This window comes from Salvelinus alpinus, chromosome 2 (genome assembly GCF_045679555.1).
Source record: "Salvelinus alpinus chromosome 2, SLU_Salpinus.1, whole genome shotgun sequence".
In the NCBI taxonomy this organism is placed as follows: domain Eukaryota; kingdom Metazoa; phylum Chordata; class Actinopteri; order Salmoniformes; family Salmonidae; genus Salvelinus; species Salvelinus alpinus.
The window spans coordinates 45,546,324-45,572,805 of NC_092087.1; the positions used below are offsets into that span (position 1 = coordinate 45,546,324).

Consider the following 26,482-nt stretch of genomic DNA (forward strand, 5'->3'; position numbering starts at 1 on the left):
AGTTCAGTCTGCTTCCCAACAGGTACTGGGAGACAAATTCACCTTTCATCAGAACAATAACCTTAAACACAAGGCCAAATATACACAGGAGTTACTTACCAAGATCGAGAGCCATGCGTCCTCCAAAACACGACCCTGCCAAGCCGCACTGCTTCTTCCTTGCTTAACCCGGAAGCCAGCCGCACCAATGTGTCGGAGGAAACACCGTACAGCTGGCGATCGAGGTCAGCTTGCAGGTGCCCGGCCCGCCACAAGGAGTCGCTAGAGTGAGATGGGACAAAGAAATCCCGGCCGGCCAAACCCTCCCCTGGCCCGGACAACTTAGACTGCTGTGGCACTCGGGAGGCCCATGGCACCCATAACTACCAGGACCAGCACACACACCGCAGGAAACCAAACCACAAAACATAAATAACGAAACGCAAAACATCCCACCCTCATCCCTGAATGGAGGACCTCAAACATTTTAGTGTACATTTGTGTATATATAATTATTCCAACACTCATCAATTCCCCTTCAGACAGCCACAGATCAACCCATCTTTCCCAATAAATCATCATTCTGACATTTCCTCTCGCAATACATCCCTCCATTCTCCCTTGGTGTCTCACTAGGGACTTGAATCTCCCCACTTGCAACATTTCTGCTGAAATGTCCTCCAAAATAAACATTTTACCGAAGAGCACAAGGATTCTTCCTATTGACTGACTGTGGTCCTTCAAATACCTCATGAGTTTAGTTCTGTCATACCCCAACAGAACCCACAATATATGCTTGATTTACTCCAATGTTTGTGACCACGGTAAGTGTAAACAAACACTCTATAGCCTCAAAACATGGTAAAAACTAATGTTGATATCATGGATGGTCAGTCCTTGCACCCATAGCTATGTCTATATGTTATATTCTCCAGGCCAATCCCTCAGCTTTTTACCAAAACAGAGGCGGGGTGTCCACTTAGTTTATGTTTCGATTAAGGATTCAAGCTTTAAAGTGTTTTGTATGTAAATATGTTGAAGTGGTTTGTTTGTAAGTCTCCACCTCCATCCCTCCACCCCCACCCCTCCAGACAGGACCAGTGTGTCCAACATGACCCGCAGCCCTCACCCCGGGGTGGGCAGGATGGAGTGGATTGTCCCCCTGGTGGTGGTCTCTGCGCTCACTCTGCTCTGCCTCATCATGCTACTGGCTGTCCTGGTCTACTGGAGGTAAGATATTATACTATTACTGTGTGTGTGTGTGGGTGGGTGGGTGGTAGTGTCTCTCTTAACCAACCTTGCTTAATGAGCTCAGAAAAATTGTGTCTTTAACATTTGTCTGTTTTGCCACTATAACACAATGAAAGCCTTCTCAGGGCAGAAGATTGAGCTGCACCATGTTGTCCTGCACTCCTCTCCTCCACTCCAAGTGATCAGGGGTCCCTTTTATCTCCTCACCCCCACTGCTCTGCTCAGTCACAGCTGTCAATTAACCCTCTATAACTCTGTCACAGAAACAGATAGCCCTCCTCTCTCTCCTTTACCTAATCACACTGGCCCTTGGGCCTAGTGGTCCTCACAGACACGCACTCCTGTTCGGAGTGGGGTGACCTGTCCTCTTGCACACCGGGGACATCTACTTTCCTGGGCGCGTGCGCATCCGCCACCGGGAACCTACTTGGTGGAGTACGACTGCTTTTTTTGGCAGCCCTCCCTCTCATCCTCCCTTTCTCCTCCCTCCATTCCTCATTCCTCTCTCCTCCCCCTTCCCTATCACGCTCATCTCTGCAGGGGGGCCAGCCCACAGGGGCCATGGTGCCGGGAGGGGGCCCAGCTGTGTGTTCATCTGCAGTGTGATGCCAACCACACGCACACACAAACACACACACACCACTCTCTTTCTCAACCCCAGTAATTACACAGGACAGGCTAATGACTGGCTACACGTGCTGCCTACTGCAGCCTAATGCACTATACAACACAATGGATCATTACTTGAGCTCCGTGTATTATGCTTGATTTATTTATACAGCCGCTCTGCCTTGAGCTGTTTCATAGGAGCAAAAGCTTGGCCGGATTTTATGATTTTTTTTACGATGGAAATGTAAGGTTGATGTGCTTTCTGAGTTCAGTGTGTAACTATGGCTCCCACTCACTGGTACTGGTGATGCCATTGTGAGAGTGCGTGAGAGAGCGAGGCAATGATGTGAATGTTGGAACGAGGAAAATAGAGGATGATCAGCTCCATGGAATGCTAATTGAAGTAATTAATACATCTGTGAGTGAGTGATATATCTAGTGAATGAGTGCCGTGGTGGTATGTGATGGGAGAGTAGAGGGAGAGTAGCAGGGGGAGTGTGTGGGACGTGACAGCGAAAGTCTGTCTGTCTCCCTGTCTGGGCTGTGCTGGTGACGAGAGCTGACACCTCCCAGACAATGGCTTTCTCCCCTGAGGGAACAGGATCTGATGAAAGACCAGCTCGACCCGTTCACTCTCTCCTTCCTCTCCTCTCCTCTCATCCCTTTCACTCCCCCATCCCTGCTCGTTCAGAAGGGAAGGAGGCCATCCAATGGAGGAGATTAAAATAGACTTTTCAGAACACTATAGCTATTCATAATTGACGAAATGCGTACATGGTCGTCATTAGCTCAGTGTCACTTTTTGTCTCTTTTTACTCCAGCGAATATGATGTGATCACTGATGAGATTACATTTATTTCACCGCGACACTCGATTTGATGTTTGTATTCGTCTTTGTGATCTGAGTTGTGTGTCAAAAGACAGTATTTGCTATTAAAGGGGAGGGCTCCATCTGTTTGGCTTGAGGATATGGTCATAGTTGGATCTCACAGATGTTTCATAGAGGTTTAACGGGGTAAACAATACATCTATATTTAACTCCGGTAGGAGAGAGTGATTCTCAGTAACCACTCAGAGTCAGGGGTTGCTAGGGAAAGAGGTGGACCAGGCTGTTTGGACTGGCGGATAATTTAGTCCAATGAAAAGGACTCTACCACGACTTCCTTCCATCTCACTCTGTCTATTTTTGAACGGGGGCCCTCTTCCCCAAGTATGGGAAGCGTTGAGAGTCCAGTGAGACAGTCTTCTAGTTCTATCCCTCCCTCCCTCTCTCGTTCCATCCATCCCCCTTTCTATCTCTCTGGTGGGGTTCCCCCTCCCCCGGTGTAAGGCGAGGTGGTATTGAGAGGCTGGTTAGTTAGCTCGCCACACCACACATTCTCCCTTAGGGAGTAATTAGCCAGGGGGGCAGGGATTGAGGGGGACAAGGGTATGACGCAAGCTAGGGGAGACCCTCCCCTCATTTATTCAATCTCTCTCTTTCTCTTTCTTTCCCTCTCAATTCAACTCTCTCTCTTTGTCTTTCTCTCCCACTCACTCTCGCTTTCTCTCCCTCTCTCTCTTCCGCGCTCCCTTCTTCTCTCCTTCTGCAAATGCCATTAGGCCACACTCCTGTTTTCTTTTCCTCCTCTCTCGACCAGAATGACCAGCATCTGCTCTCTCCTCTGCATCAAGTACCGGTAGGTAGGGGAACGTCAGTAGACAAACTGGTAGGGGAACGTCAGTAGACAAACTGGTAGGGGAACGTCAGTAGACATACTGGTAGGGGAACGTCAGTAGACATACTGGTAGGGGAACGTCAGTAGACAAACTGGTAGGGGAACGTCAGTAGACATACTGGTAGGGGAACGTCAGTAGACATACTGGTAGGGGAACGTCAGTAGACATACTGGTAGGGGAACGTCAGTAGACAAACTGGTAGGGGAACGTCAGTAGACATACTGTTAGGGGAACGTCAGTAGACATACTGGTAGGGGAACGTCAGTAGACATACTGTTAGGGGAACGTCAGTAGACATACTGGTAGGGGAACGTCAGTAGACATACTGGTAGGGGAACGTCAGTAGACATACTGGTAGGGGAACGTCAGTAGACATACTGGTAGGGGAACGTCAGTAGACATACCGGTAGGAGGAACCCAGATGGGAAAAGCTGGTGTATACGGAATGGACTTGTTTCTGTGTGAGTGCAGGTGAAGGCTCTGTGAGGTTAGAGCGGGACTCCTACTACTACTGCAGCGCTCATTTTCTCCTTGCTGTCTGTCTTCCCCTCTCTCTCTCTCAAGCTGCTAGACACCCAATATGTTGGGTGACATTTCAAAAAGCCTCTGACAAAATGCAAGCTTCAGAGAAATACTTTAGAACAACTTCTCAAGGCTAGCGATTAGCTAGTCATTGAGGGATCGTGCTTGTGTTTACATGTTGGAGGCAGAGAGGCTGCCAGGGCTGTATATAGTCCTGCTGTATTTAGTCTCTGCTGTGCGTTGCCTGTCGTCCGGCAGTGTGACTGAGGGGCCAGGGCTAAATGTAGCATGGTGTTTGTCACGGGGTCAGTGATGTGGCTTACCTGTTCCTAATGGTCAGCTCACTGTGTGTCTTTACAGGAGGTAGTTTGCGTGCGTGTGTACTTTTCCCCTTGTAATAGCAGGGTGTTGTTGTGTCTGGTGGTTGTCATCTACTGAGTCATAACTGTGTGACATCAGCAGGGTTGTAAATAGGGCTGGTTCTAACCACTCTGGGTATTTCAGGTGTAGTTTAACTGCCAGCTCTGCCTGTGTAATTATATTCAGGGCAGTTCCATAAGAACAGAGTAACGCTGAGACTCCGATTTTTCATGTCAAGCAAAAACGAATGACTGAAAAGTTAAACACACCAAGGACTACTTTTTAACAATTTCCATGGACAATTTAAGAAAAACTGATTTTCTCGAAGAACAGTGCAGATGCAAAGTTTGGTAACAGACTGATGGCACAAACAGCACAAACCGTCATTCTGTTACCAAACTTTGCCTCTTCTTCAAGTAAATGTGTTTTTGTAAAATGTTAAGTGGAAATTGTTAAAAGTGGTCACTGTCCATAGTTTGATTAACTTTGTATGGTTTGATTTAACTTTGCAATGATTGGTTTTTGTTTGACAACCGAAGTCAGCTTGCAAGCGCCCAGCCCACCACAAGGAGTCGCTAGAGCACAATGGGACAAGGAAATCCCGGCCAGATCAAACCCTCTCCTAACCCGGACGACGCTGGGCCAATTGTGCACCGCCTCATGGGTCTCCCGGTCACATCTGGCTGTTACACAGCCTGGGATCGAACCCGGGGCTGTAGTGACGCCTCAAGCACTGCAATGCAGTGCGTTAGACCGCTGCGCCACTCGGAAGCAGAATGAAGATGTTTTAACCTGTCATTGATGGAGTGTTAACTCTCTCTGTGCTGAAATGTGTTAGCTAACTCACAATGGTAAAAATGGGTTGTAATTATGTAATTACAATGAGGACTGTGTAAGGGACGGACCAAGCAGTCAACGAGAGACATCTGAGTAGGGTGCAATGCAATTATTAGGCGGTTTATTTTCCTAAACTTGATGTGGTTTACAAAGTATGAGAAATCTAAAACCATATTGCACAAAAAGAGAACTATACGGTCTATAAATAAATAAAAACTTGAATGTAAAAACAGATCTACAAAGCAGAACAGAGTAAGCAACTCAAATAAAGGTTTAACTGAAGCCATAAAGGTATGCTGCATTCATAACCAAGTGGGAAGATGGTAATTACCAGTTGTGAAGTCGTAAATAGCAGCATTCACATGCTTTGAACTTGCTGAGAAACGTAGATTGGCTAATGGCCAACAAGCGGGGTCAAACATAAACAACAACAAAAATACGGCTATTATGTTTGTAAACAAACTATAATGTTCAAAAACCATATTAATAGATTGCTTTTTATAAATAATGTCAGAGGTCCACATGTGGGAGAAGTCCAAAGTCCGGGTTAGGGGAGGGTTTGGTCGGCCGGGATGTACTTGTCCCATCGCACTCTAGTGACTCCTGTGGCGGGCCGGGCGCACGGTCGCCAGGTGTGCGGCTGGCTTCTGGGTTAAACAGGCATTGTGTCAAGAAGCATTGCGGCGAGAGATGCGAAGGTCGAGAGCAATGCGTTCTCCGAAACACAACCCTGCCAAGCCGCACTGCTTCTTGACACACTGTTTGCTTAACCCGGAAGCCAGCCTCACCAATCTGTCAGAGGAAACACTGTCCAGCTGCCAACCAAAGTCAGCTTGCAGGCACCTGGCCCGCTACAAGGAGTCGCTAGAGCGGAAATGAACAAGGAAATCCCGGCCGGTCAAACACTACCCTAACCCGGACGACGCTGGGCCAATTGTGCGCCGCCGCAGTCACGGTCGGCTGTGACAAGCCTGGGATCAAACCCGGGTCTGTAGTAACGGCTCAAGCACTGCGATGCAGTACCTTAGTCCGCTGTGCCACTCGGGACGCCCACAATGATTGGTTTTTGTTTAACATACATTTTAAAGTAAAAAAATATAAGTCAGTGTCACTCTGTTACCATGGAATTGCACTTCACCACTCTGCTGTTTTAACCTGTCACGGATGGGGTGTCACCTTCTCGATGCTGTTTTGTGTTAGCTAGCTCACAGTGGTCGAAACGGGTTACAATGATCCATTTCCCCTCTGCTGGACAGAGGTGGTATCACCCAACCCCCCCGCCCCATTTAAAGATAATAGGACATGGCATTTAGCGGCACGCCCTCTAACAAGTACACCTGGCCACCATGCTGCAGACAAGGCACCAAAAAGAGTGCTGCAATTACTATTAGTATATGCAACAATTTAATAAAGTTATGTTTGTGAAGTTGGAAATCAAAATCACGTAGTCATTTTTTGTTTGGACACGAACTGTTTGGTGAAAATGAATGTTAAAGTGCGAAGGATGGGGATATTTAGCTGTGCTGATACATGTGGCCTCTTTCGTTGTGGTACTGATGGTACTCTGCATCATGTTCCTCTCTTCTGTGGTGTACTTTATGTTGGTTTAACTATTTCCTCTGTGTCTGTCTACAGGAGGTTTTTCCAGACAGCTCACTTCTATGTGGAGGACAGTAGTTCTCCCAGGGTGGTGGCCAATGAGAACATCCCCGTCATCCCCATCCCAGGTGAGACATAACACAACCTAACCCACCCTCAACTGGAATACACCCTGGGTTGAGTTTAGTTCGCGTCAACGTTTGCTACGTTGCGTGACATTTTGTACTAAACAACACGTTTCCCCAAAACAGTGCCCACCGTTTTTTCAATAGCCTTTGAGGTATGTTTGCTCCATTTTGGTGGGTTTGGCAAGGTGGCCTGATCAATATGGGTATGACCATTTGAAATACCACACCATACGATATTCGCCCTTGGGGCCACCATAGTCACAACATTTTTCAATTGGCCGTTCAGTAAATTACAGTTTCTGTTTCATTTAACGTAGCACACAGTTCTGAACATGCTCCCCCTTTCTTTAGGGCCAAGGGCCTGAGGGCCAAATTAAATCAAACCTTTATGCAGTGTTGTTGTTTACAAACTATTGCCCACCCACTCCACACACACCTTATTCTAGAAGTGTCTACCTGGTAGAAAATGGTTTTTGTAGAACCTACAACCATTTGGGGATTTTATTTGTTGAACCTACAACCATTTGGTGACTATACTGAACAAAAATATAAAACGCAACATGCAACAGTTTCAAAGATTTTACTGAGTTGCAGTTCATATGAGGAAATCAGCCAATTGAAATACATTCTTTAAGCCCTAATCTATGGATTTCACATGACGGAGAATACAGATATGCATCTGTTGGTCACAGATACCTTAAATAAAAATGGGCCTTAGGATCTCGTCATGGTATTTCTGTGCATTCAATTTGGCATCGATAAAATTCTATTGTGTATTCGTTGTCCGTAGCGTATGCCTGCCCATACCGTAACCCCATCGCCACCATGGGACACTCTGTTCACAACGCTGACATCAGCAAACTGGTCGCCCACACGACACCATACACATGGTCTGCAGTTGTGAGGCCGGTTGGACGTACTGTCAAATTCCCTAAAACAATGTTGGAGGCGGCTTATGGTAGAGAAATTAACATTACATTCTCTGGTAACAGCTCTGGTGGACATTCCTGCAGTCAGCATGCCAATTGAACACTCCCTCAAAACTTGAGACATCTGTGGCGTTGTGTGACAAAACTGCAGATTTTAGAGTGGCCTTTTATTGTCCCCAGCACAATGGGCACCTGTGTAATGATCATGCTGTTGAATCAGCTTCTTCATATGCCATACCTGTCAGATGGATGGATTATCTTGGCAAAATAGAAATGCTCACTAACAGGGATGTAAACACATTTGTGCACAACATTTGAGAGAAATAAACCTTTTGTGAGTATGGAAAATTTTGGGGATTTTTTATTTCAGATCATGAAACATTGGACCAACACTTTAAATGTAGCGTTTATATTTTTGTTCAGTGTAGATTGTACATGAAGTACAATTGGTGGGACTTGCTTTAACTCTTTAAAAGTATTTTTGTGGTAGAAGTTTTAAAAAGTTTTACTTTACTATTTAAAGCAAAGCAGTTACATATAGTCAAAATGAAATGTAGTAAAATAATTGGTCTGATTTACTTTGATAGACTACTATATCAATCTTATTAGTTTGGATTGTGGGGCAGTTGGATCAGAAAAATGTCTAAACGACAATTCTTGCATGTAAAAACTAAAAGAAGAAACACATAGGACAAACTTCAGTATAAACGAAGTTTGATTTTAGTTGAATGATGATCGAATAATTTAGAACGTTTTATGCTTGTATTTGGGGAGAGAAATATGATTATGCATCTAGTAAGGACAGATCTTGAAAAATTGTTTTGTGGTAGTTGAAGAACTATGTAGAATAGGTTTGCATGTAGACCTATTGCTAGCTAGCTGTAGTTCTATCTAATAAATCAACTCTTTAGGGATAAGAGTGGTCACTGAAAAGTACATTGGTCTGTTTGCTAGCTTGTTTTAAAGAATGTATGATTTTGAAATACCTTATAGTAGCATTAGTAATGGTGGTGTCTGGTTATAGTTGAACAACTAGGTAGATGAAACGTTAGGATAGCCTGGTTGTGGTCAGTAGGTGTGGTCAGTAGTTTTAGTAAGTAGTTGTGTGGTTCAGTATTTGTGGTCAATAGTTATGGTCAGTAGTTGTGTTCTGTTGTGGTCAGTAGTTGTGTGGTTGTGTTTACTAGTTGTGTGGTTGTGGTCAGTATTTGTAGTCAATAGTTGTGGGCAGTTGTTGTGTTCTGTTGTGGAAGTTAGTATAGCCTGGTTGTGGTGAGTATGTGTGGTCAGTATTTTTGGTTCAGTAGTTGTGTGGTTCAATAGTTGTAGTGTAGTCAGTAGTTGTGTTCTGTTGTGGTCAGTAGTTTTGTGGTTGTGGTCATTAGCTGTGGTCAGTAGTTTTGTGGTTGTGGTCAGTAATTGTGTGGTTCAGTAGTTGTGGTCTGTAGTTATGGTCTGTAGTTGTTTTGTGGTCAGTAGTTGTGGGTTCAGTAGTTGTGTAGTTGTGGTAAGTAGTTGTGTGGTTGTGGCCAATAGTTGGGTGGTTCAATAGTTGTAGTCAGTAGTTGTGTTCTGTTGTGGTCAGTAGTGTTGTGGTTGTGGTCATTAGCTGTGGTCAGTAGTTGTGTGGTTGTGGTCAGTAATTGTGTGGTTCAGTAGTTATGGTCTGTAGTTGTGTTGTGGTCAGGAGTTGTGAGGTCAGTAGTTGTGTAGTTGTGGTAAGTAGTTGTGTGGTTGTGGCCAATAGTTGGGTGGTTCAGTAGTTGTGTGGTCAATAGTTATGTGGTTGTGGTCAGAGTCTAAACTACAGTTGTTGCGTGTGAAAACTGAACGAAATGCGATGAGAAGTTATCGAGCAAAATATGAAGCAAGTGAGCGGAGACCGCTTCGCTCTATCCAATCAGGGCAGCAGGATCAATGTACAGTCCGCCCTTTTATTAGCAGACATTCAAACTAGCCAGTTGAGTTATTTAGAGCACGGGTCATGATCTTGAGGAGGAGGATGAAGCTAGTGAGCATTAGAAATCTTCTGGGAATTTGTTGCGCTATGAAGAGTTCTCTTCCTTCGAGGCACGTGTTGCTAGGTAAAACTTGCCTTGGCAGGCCTGCTCCCGCCGTGGCTAAAGCCAGTGTGAGAAACATGCTAACAAATGTTTATGCTATGAAACTAAATAAATACTCCACTCTGACCCCCACCACGTATTTGCTAGATTCATTATAGTGTTGATGGACAAAGCAAGGAAAGTGAACTTCAAAATGTGATGTAGTTTTATTTGAATTTGCAGCTGTTGTTGGTAAGAAATGAATTTGCTAGCTTCTGACATGACTTAATGATTCTATAATGAAAACAGTCGATGGGTTACTAACACATCTCTATCTATTGATTGGTTGAAGCTATTCCTAATGTGTTTTCAGATTTGAAAAATAGAGAAGTAGAGATTTCATACACTCTTAAGTTTTTGTCTGACTTTTTGGGGGAGTGGTCAAAACAGCAGTTATTTGATAAAAGTTGGAAAAAACTGCAGATTTTAATAGCAGAGAAGGAGACGAAGATGTCATACCATAGAACGTTTTGTCTAACTTGTTGGGAAAGTGCTAATTTTGGGGGGAGAAAGGCAAAGTGGTCAAAGTAGCTGGTTTGTGTCAGAAGTTGCATGGTTGCATTTACAGTGAATGGAAAGTTGGAAGTGATGATGTCACAATGGGACCTTTAGAATGTTGAGGAAATCCCATGAAAGTGGATGGAGGACGAAAGTACACAAAAATGTATAACTTAAAAAGTATTAAACATATCAGAACGTTGTATGTAAGCACACTGGTCCTGACCAGTCTACACGTTTTAAAGTTTAAAAGGCATTTATTTTGCTTCGCAAGTCCCACCTAACTATTTAGTCTAAATGCTGTATGTTCATCCTGGTTCTCCATCCCTCTCTATATTATTCCTGAAAATGATTCACTGTTCTCTCTAGTGATCGCGTGTACATTGTTGTATCTTTGAAGCTGAGCCGTTCCATGTGGTTAAGTCTTGTTGAGACAAGTTTTTCAATATCTGTTCTCTGCTCAGATTTAACATCTCTGGACAAGTGTAGACTAGACTGAGCATTTCATCTGAATGATCAATAACCATATGTAAGGAAGTCAACGGAGAGGAAGAACAAAGTCATCTGACTTGAAAACTAGCTCTGATACGCTCCCATGTGGTCTCATCATGGTGGATTTGATCATTTAGACTCACTAATTCAGTGAAAACTAGTGGCAATGTTTTTTTTTTTTTGACAGGGAGTCATTCTGAGACCAAAGACTATTTTTCAGATGAGCCCTGTAATTGCAAAAATATACACATATTACAAAAGCAAAACAGATATACAAAACACAATCAAAGAAAACAAACTTCAGTAAAAATGTCATCAGTCAGTCTGAATATCCCTAGAGGCACCAAACCATCCACTTTTAGAGAGTTTCGAAGATTATTCCACAAGTAAGGTGCAAAACAACTCAAATCTTGATCTTTGTCAGTCAGTATCTGCTCATGTTCTTGAAGATAGGATACATAGTGTTAGTCCAATACTTTTGATTGGGCCAATCTACCTCTGTTTTAGCTTGATTAAGTCTTCACTCAGCCACTCAACTACTCAGTGCATGTACAGGCGCTTGTGACTGCTCTATTAGGGGTGATATGAGAGGGTTCTTCCCTGGGAGACTTCAGAGCCCAGTGTACTGGCAGCTAGTCAATAAGATGGTAAGAAGGCTGTGGCGTGCGTAGTGCATACCGTTCCTTTAAGAGAGCAGAGAGACTCTTCGGGACTAAGGCACGACAGCCCATTTCCAAGCTCTGATGGTTCACTTAAAGAATACAGCTGATGTCTGTATTGACTCCATCCATTCTGCTTTTATTGTCTCTCCTCTCTCTCTCTCTTTCCCTCTCTCTCGCTCTCTCTTTCTCTCTCACATGTGCTCTCTCTGGAGACGAATTGCTTCTTTCTGTACCGTCAAGTCTGAATACCAGCTCAGAGAACAGTGTTAAGTGGGTGTTGAGGTTTACGAGTGGGCTTTATAGAACAGTGATTGTTTTACAGCTTCTGAAATGCTAAATCCATCCCCCCACTGGAAGGTTATGTGACAGCGGTTTAATTAGGAAGAGAACAGGCAGAAGGAGAGGGGGCTGCTGATCTGGTGTGTTTGTGTGCATGCACGTGCATACATCTTCATTCCCCCTTTCATCATATCCCTTCTTGTTAGATTCTCTCCTGAATAAAGAGATGCAAAATGTGTGCACATCTGCACATCTGCAAAGTAAATCCAAATTGGCCCATAGTATTTTAATCAACTCCATTGATTAGTTTACAAATGTAAGACAGTTGACAAATGAAGTGAGTCAGGGAATGCCTGCCTGCCAGTGGTCCCATCTGTGTATTGGCTGTAATATGGATGTAACAACACACACACGCACCAGCAGACAAACCCAGCAGCTGGTTGCTCTTTCCTGAACACACACACACACACACACACTTTGTCCTGATGGCTCTTTCTGTGTGACAGTGGCCACCTCATCCCCATCATATCCCCTCACTAATGGGTAATTTGGGACTGATGTGGCTCATCTGACACAGATGCCACCACCTCTAAACACCCACATTAGACAATTATGGCTTTGTCCGCTTGTCTCGCTGTGGTGTCATTCACACCGCTCTGTGTGACATGGCTAATATGTGTTCTTCTCAACATAAACTACAACAAAACTAGCTGCGTCCACAGAATGATAATTTTTTTTATCTGTGAGGATGTCAGTGGGGCATTTCATTGTCTGATGTGTGACGCGCGTGCTAATCAATTCATTACTACTGGGGTTGTTACTAGTCTCAGTGGGACGCTGTGTGGAATTTTCTGATTTAAGACCAGTTTCATGGACAGGGATGACCTGATCCTAGATCAGCACTCCTACTTTGTCCCCATATACAGTATGTTGTTCCCTGAAAGTGTCTGTGGGAGAGGCAGTGAACACAAATCGCTGGTTAATTTATCACGCGGTGCCACACTAGTGGAGAGCAGTGACACGTTGTACTGTACCTCTGAGAGATAGATACAGGCTGAGGGGACATCAATATACTTGGCCTTTCATTAGTCAGTCTGAAATATGGAAGATGTTGTAAACATAACGTTATTTACAGTGCATTCAGAAAGTATTCAGACCCTTTGACTTTTTCAGAATTTTGTTACGTTACAGCCTTATTCTAAAATGGATAGAATTTTTTTAAATCCACAGCAATCTACATACAATACCCCGTAATGACAAAGCAAAACAGAATTTTAGACATTGTTGCAAATGTAATATATATAACAAACAGATCTTATTTACATAAGTATTCAGACCTTTTGCTATGAGACTTGAATTTGAGCTCAGGTGCATCCTTTTTCCATTGATCATCCTTGAGATTTTCCTACAACTTGATTGGAGTCCACCTGTGGTAAATTCAATTGATTGGATATGATCTGGAAAGGCACACACCTGTCTATATAAGGCCCCACAGTTGGCAGTGCATGTCAGAGATAAACAAGCCATGAGGTCGAAGGAATTGTCCGTAGAGCTTCAAGACAGGATTGTGTCGAGGTACAGATCTGGGGAAGGGTACCAAAAAATATCTGCAGCATTGAAGGTCCCCAAGAATACAGTCCCCTCCATCATTCTTAAATGGAAGAAGTTTGGAACCACCAAGACTCTCCTAGAGCTGGCCGCCCATCCAAACTGAGCTTATCGGGGAGAAGGGCCTTGGTCAGAGGGGTGACCAAGAACCTGATGGTCACTCTGACAGAGCTCTAGAGTTCCTCTGTGGAGATGGGAGAACCTTCCAGAAGGACAACCATCTCTGCAGCACTCCACAATCAGGCCTTTATGGTAGAGTGGCCAGACGGAAGCCACTCCTCAGTAAAAGGCACATGAAGAGAAGAATGGGAGAAACTCCCCAAATACAGGTGTGCCAAGCTTGTAGCTTCATACCCAAGCAGACTTGAGGCTGTAATCGCTGCCAAAGGTGCATCAACAAAGTACTAAGTAATTAGCAAAAATGTATTAAAAAATAGATTTTGCTTTGGCATTATGGGATATTGTGTGTAGATTGATTAGGGAGAAAAACGATTTAATCAATTATAGAATTTAATCAATTATAGAATTGACAAAATGTGGAAAAAGTCAACGGGGTCTGAATACTTTTCCGAAGGCACTGTATATTCTGCAAACTCATCACACAGTCATGCTAAAACACACATTCACTCTCTCTTTTCTCTCTCTCCTCTCTCCTCTCTTTCTCTATCTTTCTCTCTTTTCTCTCTCTTTTCTCTCTCTGCTCTCTCTTCTCTCTATTCTCTCTCTGCTCTCTCTCTTCTCTCTTTCTTTCTCTTCTCCCAATCACACACACATACAGGCACACACAGGCACACCGTCACCCACATACGTCACCCACATACATCTCTCTAAGTGTGATATGTCTTCCCTACAGATGACATGGACGCCATCCCCGTCAGGCAGTTAATCAAACACATCATGGAGCTCTACTCCAACAACCTGCACGGCTTCTCTGAGGAGTTTGAGGTAGGAAACACAACAGACTTTCTCTCTCCGCCTTTCTAATATTGTTGAGGCGTGATAAGTAGGCTGCCTCTCGGATGAAGAGGAGTGTGTGTGTCTAGATGTGTGTCTGATTATTCTCATATGTCTGGTGTATGTTGTCTGTAAGGGTGTACATTACTGTCTACGTCTGTGTGAACATTACGAAGTGTGTACAGGGCATGTGCATTATGTATTCATGCAGAAAGGTGTGTGTGTGTGTGTGTGTGTGTGTGTGTGTGTGTGTGTGTGTGTGTGTGTGTGTGTGTGTGTGTGTGTGTGTGTGTGTGTGTGTGTGTGTGTGTGTGTGTGTGTGTGTGTGTGTGTGTGTGTGTTGTGGAGCAGATGGCTGAGTGTGAGGAAGGTTAATTAACAAAGGGTCTAGTTGCTGGTTGACTGGACAGGAACACACTGTCTCTGTGACCGGGTTGAGACACAAGGCTAACACACTTCCCCCAAGAGGCCCTTGTCAAATTGGGGTTATCCAGTGGGGTGAAGGTGAACATACATTATTCATACTAGGTCATTCAAACAGAGATCACACATGCAGCCACATGGTGCTGGACTAGCTGTGACAGATATGTGTAGAAATCCCTCCTCTAATAAAAACCCAGTACGTACTTATCATGCACAGTACCAGTCAAAAGTTTGGACACACCTACTCATTCCAGGGTTTTTCTTTATTTTACTATTTTCTACATTGTATAATAATAATAGTGAAGACATAAACACTATGAAGTAACACATATGGAGTCATGTAGTAACCAACAGTGTTAAACAAATCAAAATATATTTGAGATTCTTCAAAGTAGCCACCCTTTGCCTTGATGACAGCTTTGCACACTCTTAGCATTATCTCAACTAGCTTCATGAAGTAGTCACCTGGAATGCATTTCAATTAACAGGTGTGCCTTCTTAGAAGTTAATTTGTGGAATTTCTTTCGATCTTAATGCGTTTGAGCCAATCAGTTGTGTTGTGACAAGGTAGGGCTGGTATACAGAAGATAGCCCTATTTGGTAAAAGACCAAGTCCATATTATGGCAATAACAGCTCAAATAAGCAAAGAGAAATGGTAGTCCTCAATACTTTAAGACATAAAAGTCAGTCAATGTGGAACATTTCAAGCACTTTGAAAGTTTCTTCAAGTGCAGTCACAAAAACCATCAAGCACTATGATGAAACTGGCTAACATGAGGACCGCCACATGAAAGGAGGACCCATAGTTACCTCTGCTGCAGAGGATAAGTTCATTAGAGTTACCAGCCTCAGATTGCAGCCCAAATAAATGCTTCACAGAGTTCAAGTAACAGACACATCTCAACAACAACTGTTCAGAGGAGACTGCGTGAATCAGGCCTTCATGGTAAAATTGCTGTAAAGAAACCACTACTGAACGACACCAATAATAAGAAGAGACTTACTTGGGCCAATGGACATTAGACCGGTGGAATTCTGTCCTTTGGTCTGATGAGTTCAAATTGGAGATTTTTGGTTCCAACCGCCGTGACGCAGAGTAGGTGAATGGATGATCTCCGCATGTGTGGTTCCCACCATGAAGCATGGAAGAGGAGGTGGGATGATTTGGGGGTGCTTTGCTGGTGACACTGTCAGCAATTTATTTTGAATTCAAGACACTCTTAACCAGCATTGCTACCACAGCATTCTGCAGCGATACGCCATCCCATCTGGTTTGCGCTTAGTGGGACTATCATTTGTTTTTCAACAGAACAATGACCCAAAACACACCTCCAGGCTGTGTAAGGGCTATTTGACCAAGAAGGAGAGTGATGGAGTGCTGCATCAGATGACCTGGCCTCCACAATCACCCGACCTCCACCCAATTGAGATGGTTTAGGATGAGTTGGACCGCAGAGTGCAGGAAAAGCAGCCAACAAGTGCTCAGCATATGTAGGAACTCCTTCAAGACTGTTGGAAAAGTATTCCTCATGAAGCTGGTTGAGAGAATGCCAAGAGTGTGCAAAGCTGTCATCAAGGCAAAGGGTGGCTACTTTGAAGATTCTCAAAATAAAATGTATATTGATTTGTTTAACACTTTTTTGGTTACTACATAATTCCATATGTGTTATTTCATCGTTTTGATGTCTTAACTATTATTCGACAATGTAGAAAAGAGTAAAAATAAAGAAAAACCATTGGATGAGTAGGTGTGTCCAACTTTTGACTGGTATTGTATGTATTGCAATTCAAGCAAACCATTGAACTGAAAAATATTGTTTAGAAACTGTTGGATTCGAAATGTTGAACATTGAGATATTAAAGACATGATGGATCAGACACATAGTATATTAAGGAGTGAGATCTGTAGAAAGACAGAGTTGCTGTGGAATGTGCTAGGTGGACAGGAGGAGATCAAAGGATTGCTATAGGGGAGACAGATGGACATCTGTGGACTAGGCGAAGGAGGGGTTGAGGTCAGATCCCCTGAAGGGAGTAATAAAGGTTTACTACCCTTTTCCTGTGGAACCATAAGATGTAAGGATTGGAGAGAAGGAGGAGTGTCTGAAGGGGAATACATATACCTGTGATGGGAGAAGTGTTGGGTGGTTTGTATTACAGCTGTACAGAACCATTGGGAAGAATTCAACTTGGTTAAAGCTTCTCTAGTTACTTACTCCGATAAATAAGAACCTAACAAAACAAATCATTTTAGATAGAGGGTTTATTTATATATAGTAGTTGTTTAATCTCTTCACATAACTGACCCCACTATAACCCTCACCCCCCTCTGTCCCTTTCTCACCCAACTCCCTCCCACTTTGCTCTCTCTCTCTTTCTCTAGGAGGTCCAACGCTGTACGGTGGACCTGAAGATCACAGCAGAACATTCCAATCACCCTGACAACAAGCACAAAAACAGATACATCAACATCGTGGCCTGTAAGTCCACTATGTTGTACACTCAAAACAACACTGACAGCCTGTTAGTTTCAAGATGTATTAGTTGTATGTACGGGATACACATGGTATAGATCGTCCAATGGAATGCTTACTTGCAGGTTCCTTCTCGACAATGCAACAACAACAATAAAAGATAACAAAAGGAACATGAAGTAAATGACACAGTAGAATAGAATAAACATAATTAGTGTATCAGGTTTGAAGGTAAGACCCAGATGCAGACTGTGTCGGAGTAACAATGTTTATTACGGCAACAGGGCAGGCAAACAACAGGTCAAGGCAGGCAGGGGTCGATAACCAGAGTAGTGGTTGGTAATCCAGAGGTGGGGGAAAGGTACAGGACTGCAGGCAGGCTCAGGGTCAAGAGCAGGCAGAGTGGTCAGGCGGGCGGGCTCAGAGACGGGACAGGCAAGGGTCAAAACCAGGAGGGCGAGAAAAAGAGAAACTGGGGAGAAGCATGAGCTGAGACGAAAAACGCTGGTTGATTTGACAAACAAGACAAACTGGCAACAGACAAACAGAGAACACAGGTATAAATACACAGGGGATAATGGAGAAGATGGGCGACACCTGCAGGGGGGTGGAGACAATCACAACAACAGGTGAAACAGATCAGGGTGTGACATAGAGTGAGTATAATACAGGAAGGCACAATTTGTGTCCAATATTTACATGTTTTTTTTTGGGGGGGGGGGGGGGGGGGGGGTGCAATTGTTTAAATGGTGCTGTATTTAGCAATCATAATAGGAGTTTGGTATCAGCAGTTGTGATGTGTGTGTCTGTGCGTGCTAAGGTGCTGAGAATCTGAGGAGGTCAGTCCAGTTTAAGTGTTCAACAGTCTGATTGCTTGTAGAAATTATCCCTGAGCCTGTTGATATCAAACCTCATGCTCATATTAACATGTGACCTTAACAAGGCAATGCAGAATGAGGCTAACATTCCTTTTCTATGTTGACAGATGATCACAGTAGGGTGAAGTTACGACCCTTGACTGGAAAAGATGCCAAACACAGTGACTTCATCAACGCTAACTATGTAGATGTAAGTCAACAAATTGATTTATTGAGTACCTTTTACCTTTTATCATCTTTATGTATGCTCAATGTTCTCTCTGTCATTATACAGTTGAAATTGGAAGTTTACATATACTTAGGTTGGAGTCATTAAAACTTGTTTTTCAACCACTCCACAAATTTCTTGTTAACAAACTATAGTTTTGGCAAGTCGGTAATGATATCAACGTGTGCATGACACAAGTAATTTTTTCTACTATTTTTTACACAGATTATTTCACTTATACTTCACTGTATCACAATTCCAGTGGGTCAGAAGTTTACATACACTAAGTTGACTTTAGAAGCTTCTGATAGGCTAATTGACATAATTTGAGTCAATTGGAGGTGTAACTTTGGATGTATTTCAAGGCCTACCTTGAACTCAGTGCCTCTGCTTGACATCAGGGGAAAATCAAAAGAAATCAAAATTTGTAGTCCTCCACAAGTCTGGTTCATCCTTGGGAGCAATTTCCAAACTCCTGAAGGTACCACGTTCATCTGTACACACTATAGTGCGCAAGTATAAACACCATGGGACCACACAGCCGTCATACCGCTCAGGAAGGAGACGCGTTCTGTCTCCTAGAGATGAACATACTTTGGTGCAAAAAGTGCAAATCAATCCCAGAACAACAGCAAAGGACCTTGTGAAGATACTGGAGGAAACAGGTACAAAAGTATCTGTATCCACAGTAAAACGAGTCTTATATCGACATAACCTGAAAGGCCGCTCAGCAAGGAAGAAGCCACTGCTCCAAAACCGCCATAAAAAAGCCAGACTACGGTTTGCATCTGCACATGGGGACAAAGATCATACTTTTTGGAGAAATGTCCTCTGGTCTGATGAAACAAAAATAGAACTGTTTAGCCATAACGACCATCATTATTTTTGGAGGAAAAAGGGGGAGGCTTGCAAGCCGAAGAACACCATCCCAACCGTGAAGCACAGAGGTGGCAGCATCATTTTGTGGGGGTGCTTTGCTGCAGGAGGGACTGGTGCACTTCACAAAATAGATGGCATCATGAGGCAGGAAAATTATGTGGATATATTGAAGCAAAATCTCAAGACATCAGTCAGGAAGTTGAAGCTTGGTTGCAAATGGGTCTTCCAACTGGACAATGACCCTAAGCACACTTCCAAAGTTGTGGCAAAATGGCTTAAGGACAACAAAGTCAAGGTATTGGAGTGGCCATCAGAAAGCCCTGACCTCAATCCTATAGAAAATATGTGGGCAGAACTGAAAAAATGTGTGTGAGCAAGGAGGCTTACAAACCTGACTCAGTTACACCAACTCTGTCAGGAGGAATGGGCCAAAATTCACCCAACTTATTGTGGGAAGCTTGTGGAAGGCTACCCGACACGTTTGACCCAAGTTAAACAATTGAAAGGCAATGCTACCAAATCCAAATTGAGTGTATGTAAACTTCTGATCCACTGGGAATGTGATGAAAGAAATAAAAGCTGAAATAAATCATTCTCTACTATTATTCTGACATTTCACATTCTTAAAATAAAGTGGTGATCCTAACTGACCGAAAACAGGGAATTATTACTAGGATTAAATGTCAGGAATTGTGAAACTGAGTTTGAATGCATTTGGCCAAGGTGTATGTAAACTTCCGACTTCAATTGTTTATTGTCTAGTACTCACCCTATGTGTACTTGCACTCTGTGTGAATGTACCACTGTTACTGACCCCCCCCCCCCCCCCCCATTACCTCTCAACAGGGTTACAACAGTCCCAAGGCCTACATCGCGGCCCAGGGCCCTCTCAAGTCCACTTTCGAGGACTTCTGGAGGATGGTGTGGGAACAGAACACTGGTATCATCGTCATGATCACTAACCTGGTAGAGAAAGGAAGGGTAGGTGGCCTCCCTCTGGTATTCACAGTATTTTGACTGTAGGTGTTACTGTTGTCTTTTCACAGTAGAATCCTTGAGCAGACTAGGTGAAAAAATGTTGATGTGCCCTTGAGCAAGTCACTTAACCCTAATTGCTCCTGTAAGTCGCTCTAGATAAAAATGTGAAAATGAATACTGTTGCCTTTCACAGATGGAATTTGATGACTGCTGTTCTTTTTCACAGAGGAAATGTGACCAGTACTGGCCCACAGAGAGCACTGAGGAGTATGGCAACATCGTGGTCACTCTGAAGAGTACTAACGTTCATGCCTGCTACACACTGAGACGATTCCTTATACGGAACACCAAAGTCAAAAAGGGTCAGAAGGGCAACCCAAAGGGGCGTCAGAACGAGCGGATGGTGATCCAGTATCACTACACCCAGTGGCCTGACATGGGCGTGCCGGAGTACACCCTACCTGTCCTCACTTTCATAGGGCGCTCCTCTGCAGCACGTACACCGGACATGGGCCCCGTCCTAGTCCACTGCAGGTACAATAGCTCTCAAAACAAATAAAAAATGAAGTGTTCTTATAGTTCTCTAAACATGAGCTGTGTTCGAATACCCATACTAGCATACTGTATACTACATACTTAATGAGTATATACTATATATTATTAGTTCATTTTAGCATACTGTATACAAACAGTATCCTTTCAGTTAAGTGTACTAGCGCTTCACCTGTCTACCGGAGGTTGATGCTGTTGCTATGCAACCTCTTGCTAGCTTCTTAGCATAACAAATTACTAGCTAGACATCTTATCTCATTAACAATGTCCATTGAGACCGCACAATGACTATACCACTTAGCTAAGGTAAAAATTAAGTGAATAATCAAGTGAATAAACGTGGGTAGTTAATTAGATAGCATATAGTTAATATACTGGCAAGTTCAATGTATTAGTAGCCAACTAACGTTAGGTAGCTAGCTAACATACCGGTACATACAAGCAACTTCTGTAATGATATGCTATGCGGTTCGTAAGGCAAGTGTAGCTAACAAATTGTCAGCCAACATAGCGTGTAACATAACTTATTTGAAAAGTCATAACTTTTTTATTACATTGCTCAACATTTTCTTAATATTTGTCATAATTAGTTAATGCAATTAATATTTACTTTTTGTACTTACATTTGTTTTCCGCTCTCGTCGGACTTCGGCTGCATATTTTCCGGCATTTTCTTCAAATCTGAAAATGTTGTGAAGCCACGGCCAATTTCTAAAGAATTGCATTATGGGCCCTAAAAGCACTGAAATAGTGTTCACTGCTTGTATACCTCGATTTTTGGCAAATGTAGTACAACATCCGGGAACTTTTGGCATACTAACTAAATACATACAATGACCAATAAGCATACTACATACTCAATTTACGTCACAAAATAGTATGGTTAGTGTGGTTAGTATGAGTATTCGAGCACAGCTATCGATTCCGACCAAGCTTACTGCAGAAAACCACACAAAATCATCTTCCTCATAAGAAATTATAAGAAACACAATGAGTACTAGTTTGCTCATTGAAGTCATGGCTTTGGGTTAGAACAGTAATACAACTCCCTCTATGGGTCTCCTGTGGTAGTTAGTAGGTAACATACTATGTTTTGGTTGTGTAGTGCTGGAGTCGGGCGGACAGGGACATACATCGTCATCGACAGCATGCTGCAGCAGATCAAAGACAAGAGCATAGTCAACGTCTGGGGCTTTCTCAAACACATCCGCACGCAACGCAACTACCTGGTTCAGACAGAGGTAACGTGTGTGTGTGTGTGTGTGTGTGTGTGTGTGTGTGTGTGTGTGTGTGTGTGTGTGTGTGTGTGTGTGTGTGTGTGTGTGTGTGTGTGTGTGTGTGTGTGTGTGAGACAAATGACACCTCACATACACCTACAGTGTGCATACAGCTACAGTAACTGTCAAAGAGATTCACCTCTTTTAGGTATAATGTTATGCAAGCAAGAGATTACTATATATACATAAGTATGTGGACATCCCTTCAAATGAGTGGATTTGGCTATTTCAGTCACACACATTGATGACAGAAGCACACAGCCATGCAACCTCCATAGACAAACATTGGCAGTAGAATGGTCTTACTGAAGAGCTCAGTGACTTTCAACGTGGCACTGTCAAATTTCTGTCCTGCCAGAGCTGCCCTGGTCAACTGTAAATGCTGTTATTGTGAAATGGAAATGTCTAGGAGCAACAACGGCTCAGCTGCAAAGTGGTAGGCCACACAAGCTCACAGAACCGGGCCGCCAAGTGCTGAAGTGCCTAGCGTGTTAATATCGTCTGTCCTCGGTTGCAACACTCACTACCGAGTTCCAAACTGCCTCTGGAAGCAACGCCAGCACAAGATCTGTTCTTCGGGAGCTTCATGAAATGGGTTTCTATGGCCGAGCTGCCGCACACAGGCTACCTGCCCCAATGCCTCGAACCAACTGTAAAGTTCGGTGGAGGAGGAATAATGGTCTGGGGCTGTGTTTCATGGTTTGGGCTAGGCCCCTTAGTTCCAGTGATGAGAAATCTTAATTCTACAGCATACAATGACATTCTGACGATTCTGTTCTTCCAACTTTGTGGCAACAGTTTGGGGAAGGCCCTTTCCTGTTTCAGCATGACATGCCCCGTGCACAAAGCAAAGTCCAATCAGAAATGGTTTGTCGAGATCGGTGTGGAAGTACTTGACTAGCCTGCACAGAGCCCTGACCTCAACCCCATCGAACACCTTAGGGATGAAATGGAACGCCAACTGTGAGCCAGGCCTAATCGCCAAACATCAGTGCCCAACCTCACTAATGCTCTTGTGGCAGAATGGAAGCAAGTCCCTGCAGCAATGTTCCAACATTTAGTGGAAAGTCTTCCCAGAAGACTGGATGCTGTTACAGCAGCAAAGGGGGGGACCAACCCAATATTAATGTCCATGCTTTTGGAATGAGATGTTCAACAAGCAGGTGTCCACATACTTTTGGTCATGTAGTGTATCTTCCTCCTCCCTCTGCCCTTCCCCCTGGATCATAGGAGCAGTACGTGTTCATCCATGATGCCCTGATGGAGGCCATCCTGGGCAGTGAGACAGAGGTACCCGCTTGTCAGCTCCATGGTTACGTCAACAGCATCCTCACCCCTGGCCTGGGGGGCCGCACGCGCCTCGACAAGCAGTTCAGAGTGAGCCTATATATCAGCATAGTCATTTACATACTACTTATGTAATGAATAGCATCCTTAGAGAGTTGAAGGGCTGTACTAAAGATAGTAGGTAGACATTGTCACCCAGCCATTATAATACCACCAAGTATACATTGATGCCCATTCATATCCATTCACTAGATGTTGTTCTAGTGATCTGATCCAACTCTTCTTCCCCCGCTGTCTCTCCAGCTGCTGACCCAGTGTAACACCCACTTCATAGAGTGCTTCAGCGCCCAGAAAGAATGCAACAAGGAGAAGAACCGCAACTCCTCAGTGGTTCCATGTGAGTACAGTATTTCTAGATAGTAGTCTAGGCTATATTATCCATTTCTCTAGTCAATGAACCACCAACTACTGAAGCATATGCAGTGAGTGAGAAAATGTTTCATGCTTTGCCAGTTCGCCTGAGACATTAGGCTATAGAAATGGAGTGTATGAGATTTTTCAACCCACCATGTGACTACGCCATAGGGTAGATTCAGCCGCGGGCTGATTTTTTTCTTGAGCAGATGGTCGGGGGCCCGGAACATGAGTACAAATAATTTGTTGACTGCAAATTGACCGTAAGAATATAAAAAATGAATATATTTGACTCAACCATAATCATTTCAAACCTTGCTTACCTTTGTATACAGTTGAAGTCGGAAGTTTACATAAACTTAGGTTGGAGTCTTTGAAACTCGTTTTTCAACCACTCCACAAATTTCATGTTAGGGATAGGGGGCAGTATTTGGAATTTTGGATGACTGAGGTGTCCAAAGTTAACTGCCTGTTACTCAGGCCCAGAGGCTAGGATATGCATATGCATGATAGTATTGGATAGAAAACACTCTAAAGTTTCTAAAACTATTAAAATGATGTCTTTGAGTATAACAACTGATTTGGCAGGTGAAAACCCGAGGACCATTCTTTTTTCTGTTGACCTGCCAGCCAATTCCAAGCTTAAGCTATTGAAACCAAAGACTTCCGCCTCCCAAATTGCAGTTCCTATGGCTTCCACTAGATGTCAACAGTCTTTATACATGGTTTCAGGCATTTATTTTGAAAAACCAACAAGGAATAGTTGTTTATCCTCAGGAAGTCCCATGGCAAAACTAGTCTCATTGAGCGTATGACCGAGGGAGCGCGCTGCGTTCTTTTCCTTTCCTATTGAAAATAGTTTGCTCCGTATGAAATATTATTGTTTATTTAGATATTAGAGTACCTAATAATGAATTATAAATGTCCTTTGATTTGTTTGGATAAACTTTACTGGTAACTTTTGGAACTCCTATGTCTGCATTCTGAACGTGTGGATTACTGAATTCAATGACGCCTACTAAACGGACTATTTGGGATATAAAGAAGGAATTTATCGAACAAAACGACCATTCATTGTGTTCCTGGGACTCTTGTGATTGCGATCAGAGGAAGATCTTCAAAGGTAAGTCACTTATTTTATTGCTATTTTGGATTTTGTGACGCCTGTGCTTGTTTGGATAATATGCTGTTGTGGGGCACTGACATCAGATAATCGAAAGCTGTGCTTTTGCCGTAAAGCCTTCTTGAAATCCGACGATGCTGTTAGATTGCCAAGATTCTAAGCTAAAGAATCATGTATGACACTTGTATTATCATGAAGGTTTAATATTACGTTTTCTGTATTTTGAATTTGGCGCTCTGCAATTTCACCGGATGTTGTCGAGGTGGGTCGCTAGCGGGACCCCTACGCCAGAAAGGTTAACAAACTGTAGTTTTGGCAAGTCGGTTAGGACATCTACCTTGTGCATGACACAAGTAATTTTTCCAACAATTGTTTACAGACAGATTATTTCACTTATAATTCACTGTATCACAATTCTGTGACTGTATCACAAGACTGTGCCTTTAAACAGCTTGGAAAATTCCAGAAGATTATGTCATGGCTTTCGAAGCTTCTGATAGGCTAATTGACATAATTTGAGTCAATTGGAGGTGTACCTGTGGATGTATTTCAAGGCCTACCTTCAAACTCGGTGCCTCTTTGCTTGACATCATGGGGAAATCAAAAGAAATCAGCCAAGACCTCAGAAAAAAAATTGTAGACAAGTCTGGTTCATTCTTGGGAGCATTTTCCAAACACCCGAAGGTACCACGTTCATCTGTACAAACAATAGTACGCAAGTATAAACACCATGGGACCACACAGCCGTCATACCGCTCAGGAAGGAGACGCTTTCTGGTGGTGCGAATTCTTTGGTGCTAAAAGTGCAAATTAATCCCAGAACAACAGCAAAGGACCTTGTGAAGATACTGGAGGAAACAGGTACAAAATGATGTATATCCACAGTAAAACGAGTCCTATACCGACATAACCTGAAAGGCCGCTCAGCAAGGAAGAAGCCACTGCTCCAAAACCGCCATAATAAAGCCCGACTATGCTTTGCAACTGCACATGGGGACAAAGATTGTACTTTTTGGAGAAATGTCCTCTGGTCTGATGAAACAAAAATAGAACTGTTCGGCCATAACGACCATCGTTATGTTTGGAGGAAAAAGGGGGAGGCTTGCAAGTCGAAGAACACCACCCCAACCATGAAGCACGGGGGTGGCAGCATGATGTTGTGGGGGTGCTTTGCTGCATGAGGGACTGATGCACTTCACAAAATAGATGGCAACATGAGGCAGGAAAATTATCTGGATATATTGAAGCAACATCTCAAGACATCAGTCAGGAAGTTGAAGCTTGGTCGCAAATGGGTCTTCCAAATGGACAATGACCCCAAGTATACTTCCAAAGTTGTGGCAAAATGGCTTAAGGACAACAAAGTCAAGGTATTGGAGTGGCCATCCGAAAGCCCTGACCTCAATCATATGGAAAATGTGTGGGCAGAACTGAAAAAGCGTGTGCGAGCAAGGAGGCCT

General features: G+C 43.4%; 1 protein-coding gene across 2 annotated transcripts in view; it reads left to right on the forward strand.

Moving 5' to 3' along the window:
- ca16b (carbonic anhydrase XVI b) overlaps positions 1 to 26,482 on the forward strand; it is a 291,063-nt gene that overhangs the window by 252,399 nt on the left and 12,182 nt on the right. The window contains exons 13-23 of one of the 2 annotated variants that reach the window (XM_071381241.1): positions 1,071 to 1,209; positions 3,480 to 3,518; positions 6,913 to 7,004; positions 14,428 to 14,519; positions 17,336 to 17,432; positions 18,412 to 18,494; positions 20,238 to 20,372; positions 20,596 to 20,903; positions 22,027 to 22,162; positions 23,429 to 23,575; positions 23,789 to 23,882. In XM_071381241.1, coding sequence (XP_071237342.1) covers positions 1,071 to 1,209; positions 3,480 to 3,518; positions 6,913 to 7,004; positions 14,428 to 14,519; positions 17,336 to 17,432; positions 18,412 to 18,494; positions 20,238 to 20,372; positions 20,596 to 20,903; positions 22,027 to 22,162; positions 23,429 to 23,575; positions 23,789 to 23,882 — 1,362 coding nt within the window. The remainder of the gene's footprint in view (positions 1 to 1,070; positions 1,210 to 3,479; positions 3,519 to 6,912; positions 7,005 to 14,427; positions 14,520 to 17,335; positions 17,433 to 18,411; positions 18,495 to 20,237; positions 20,373 to 20,595; positions 20,904 to 22,026; positions 22,163 to 23,428; positions 23,576 to 23,788; positions 23,883 to 26,482) is intronic. The other variant, XM_071381233.1, reaches the window with a different exon arrangement.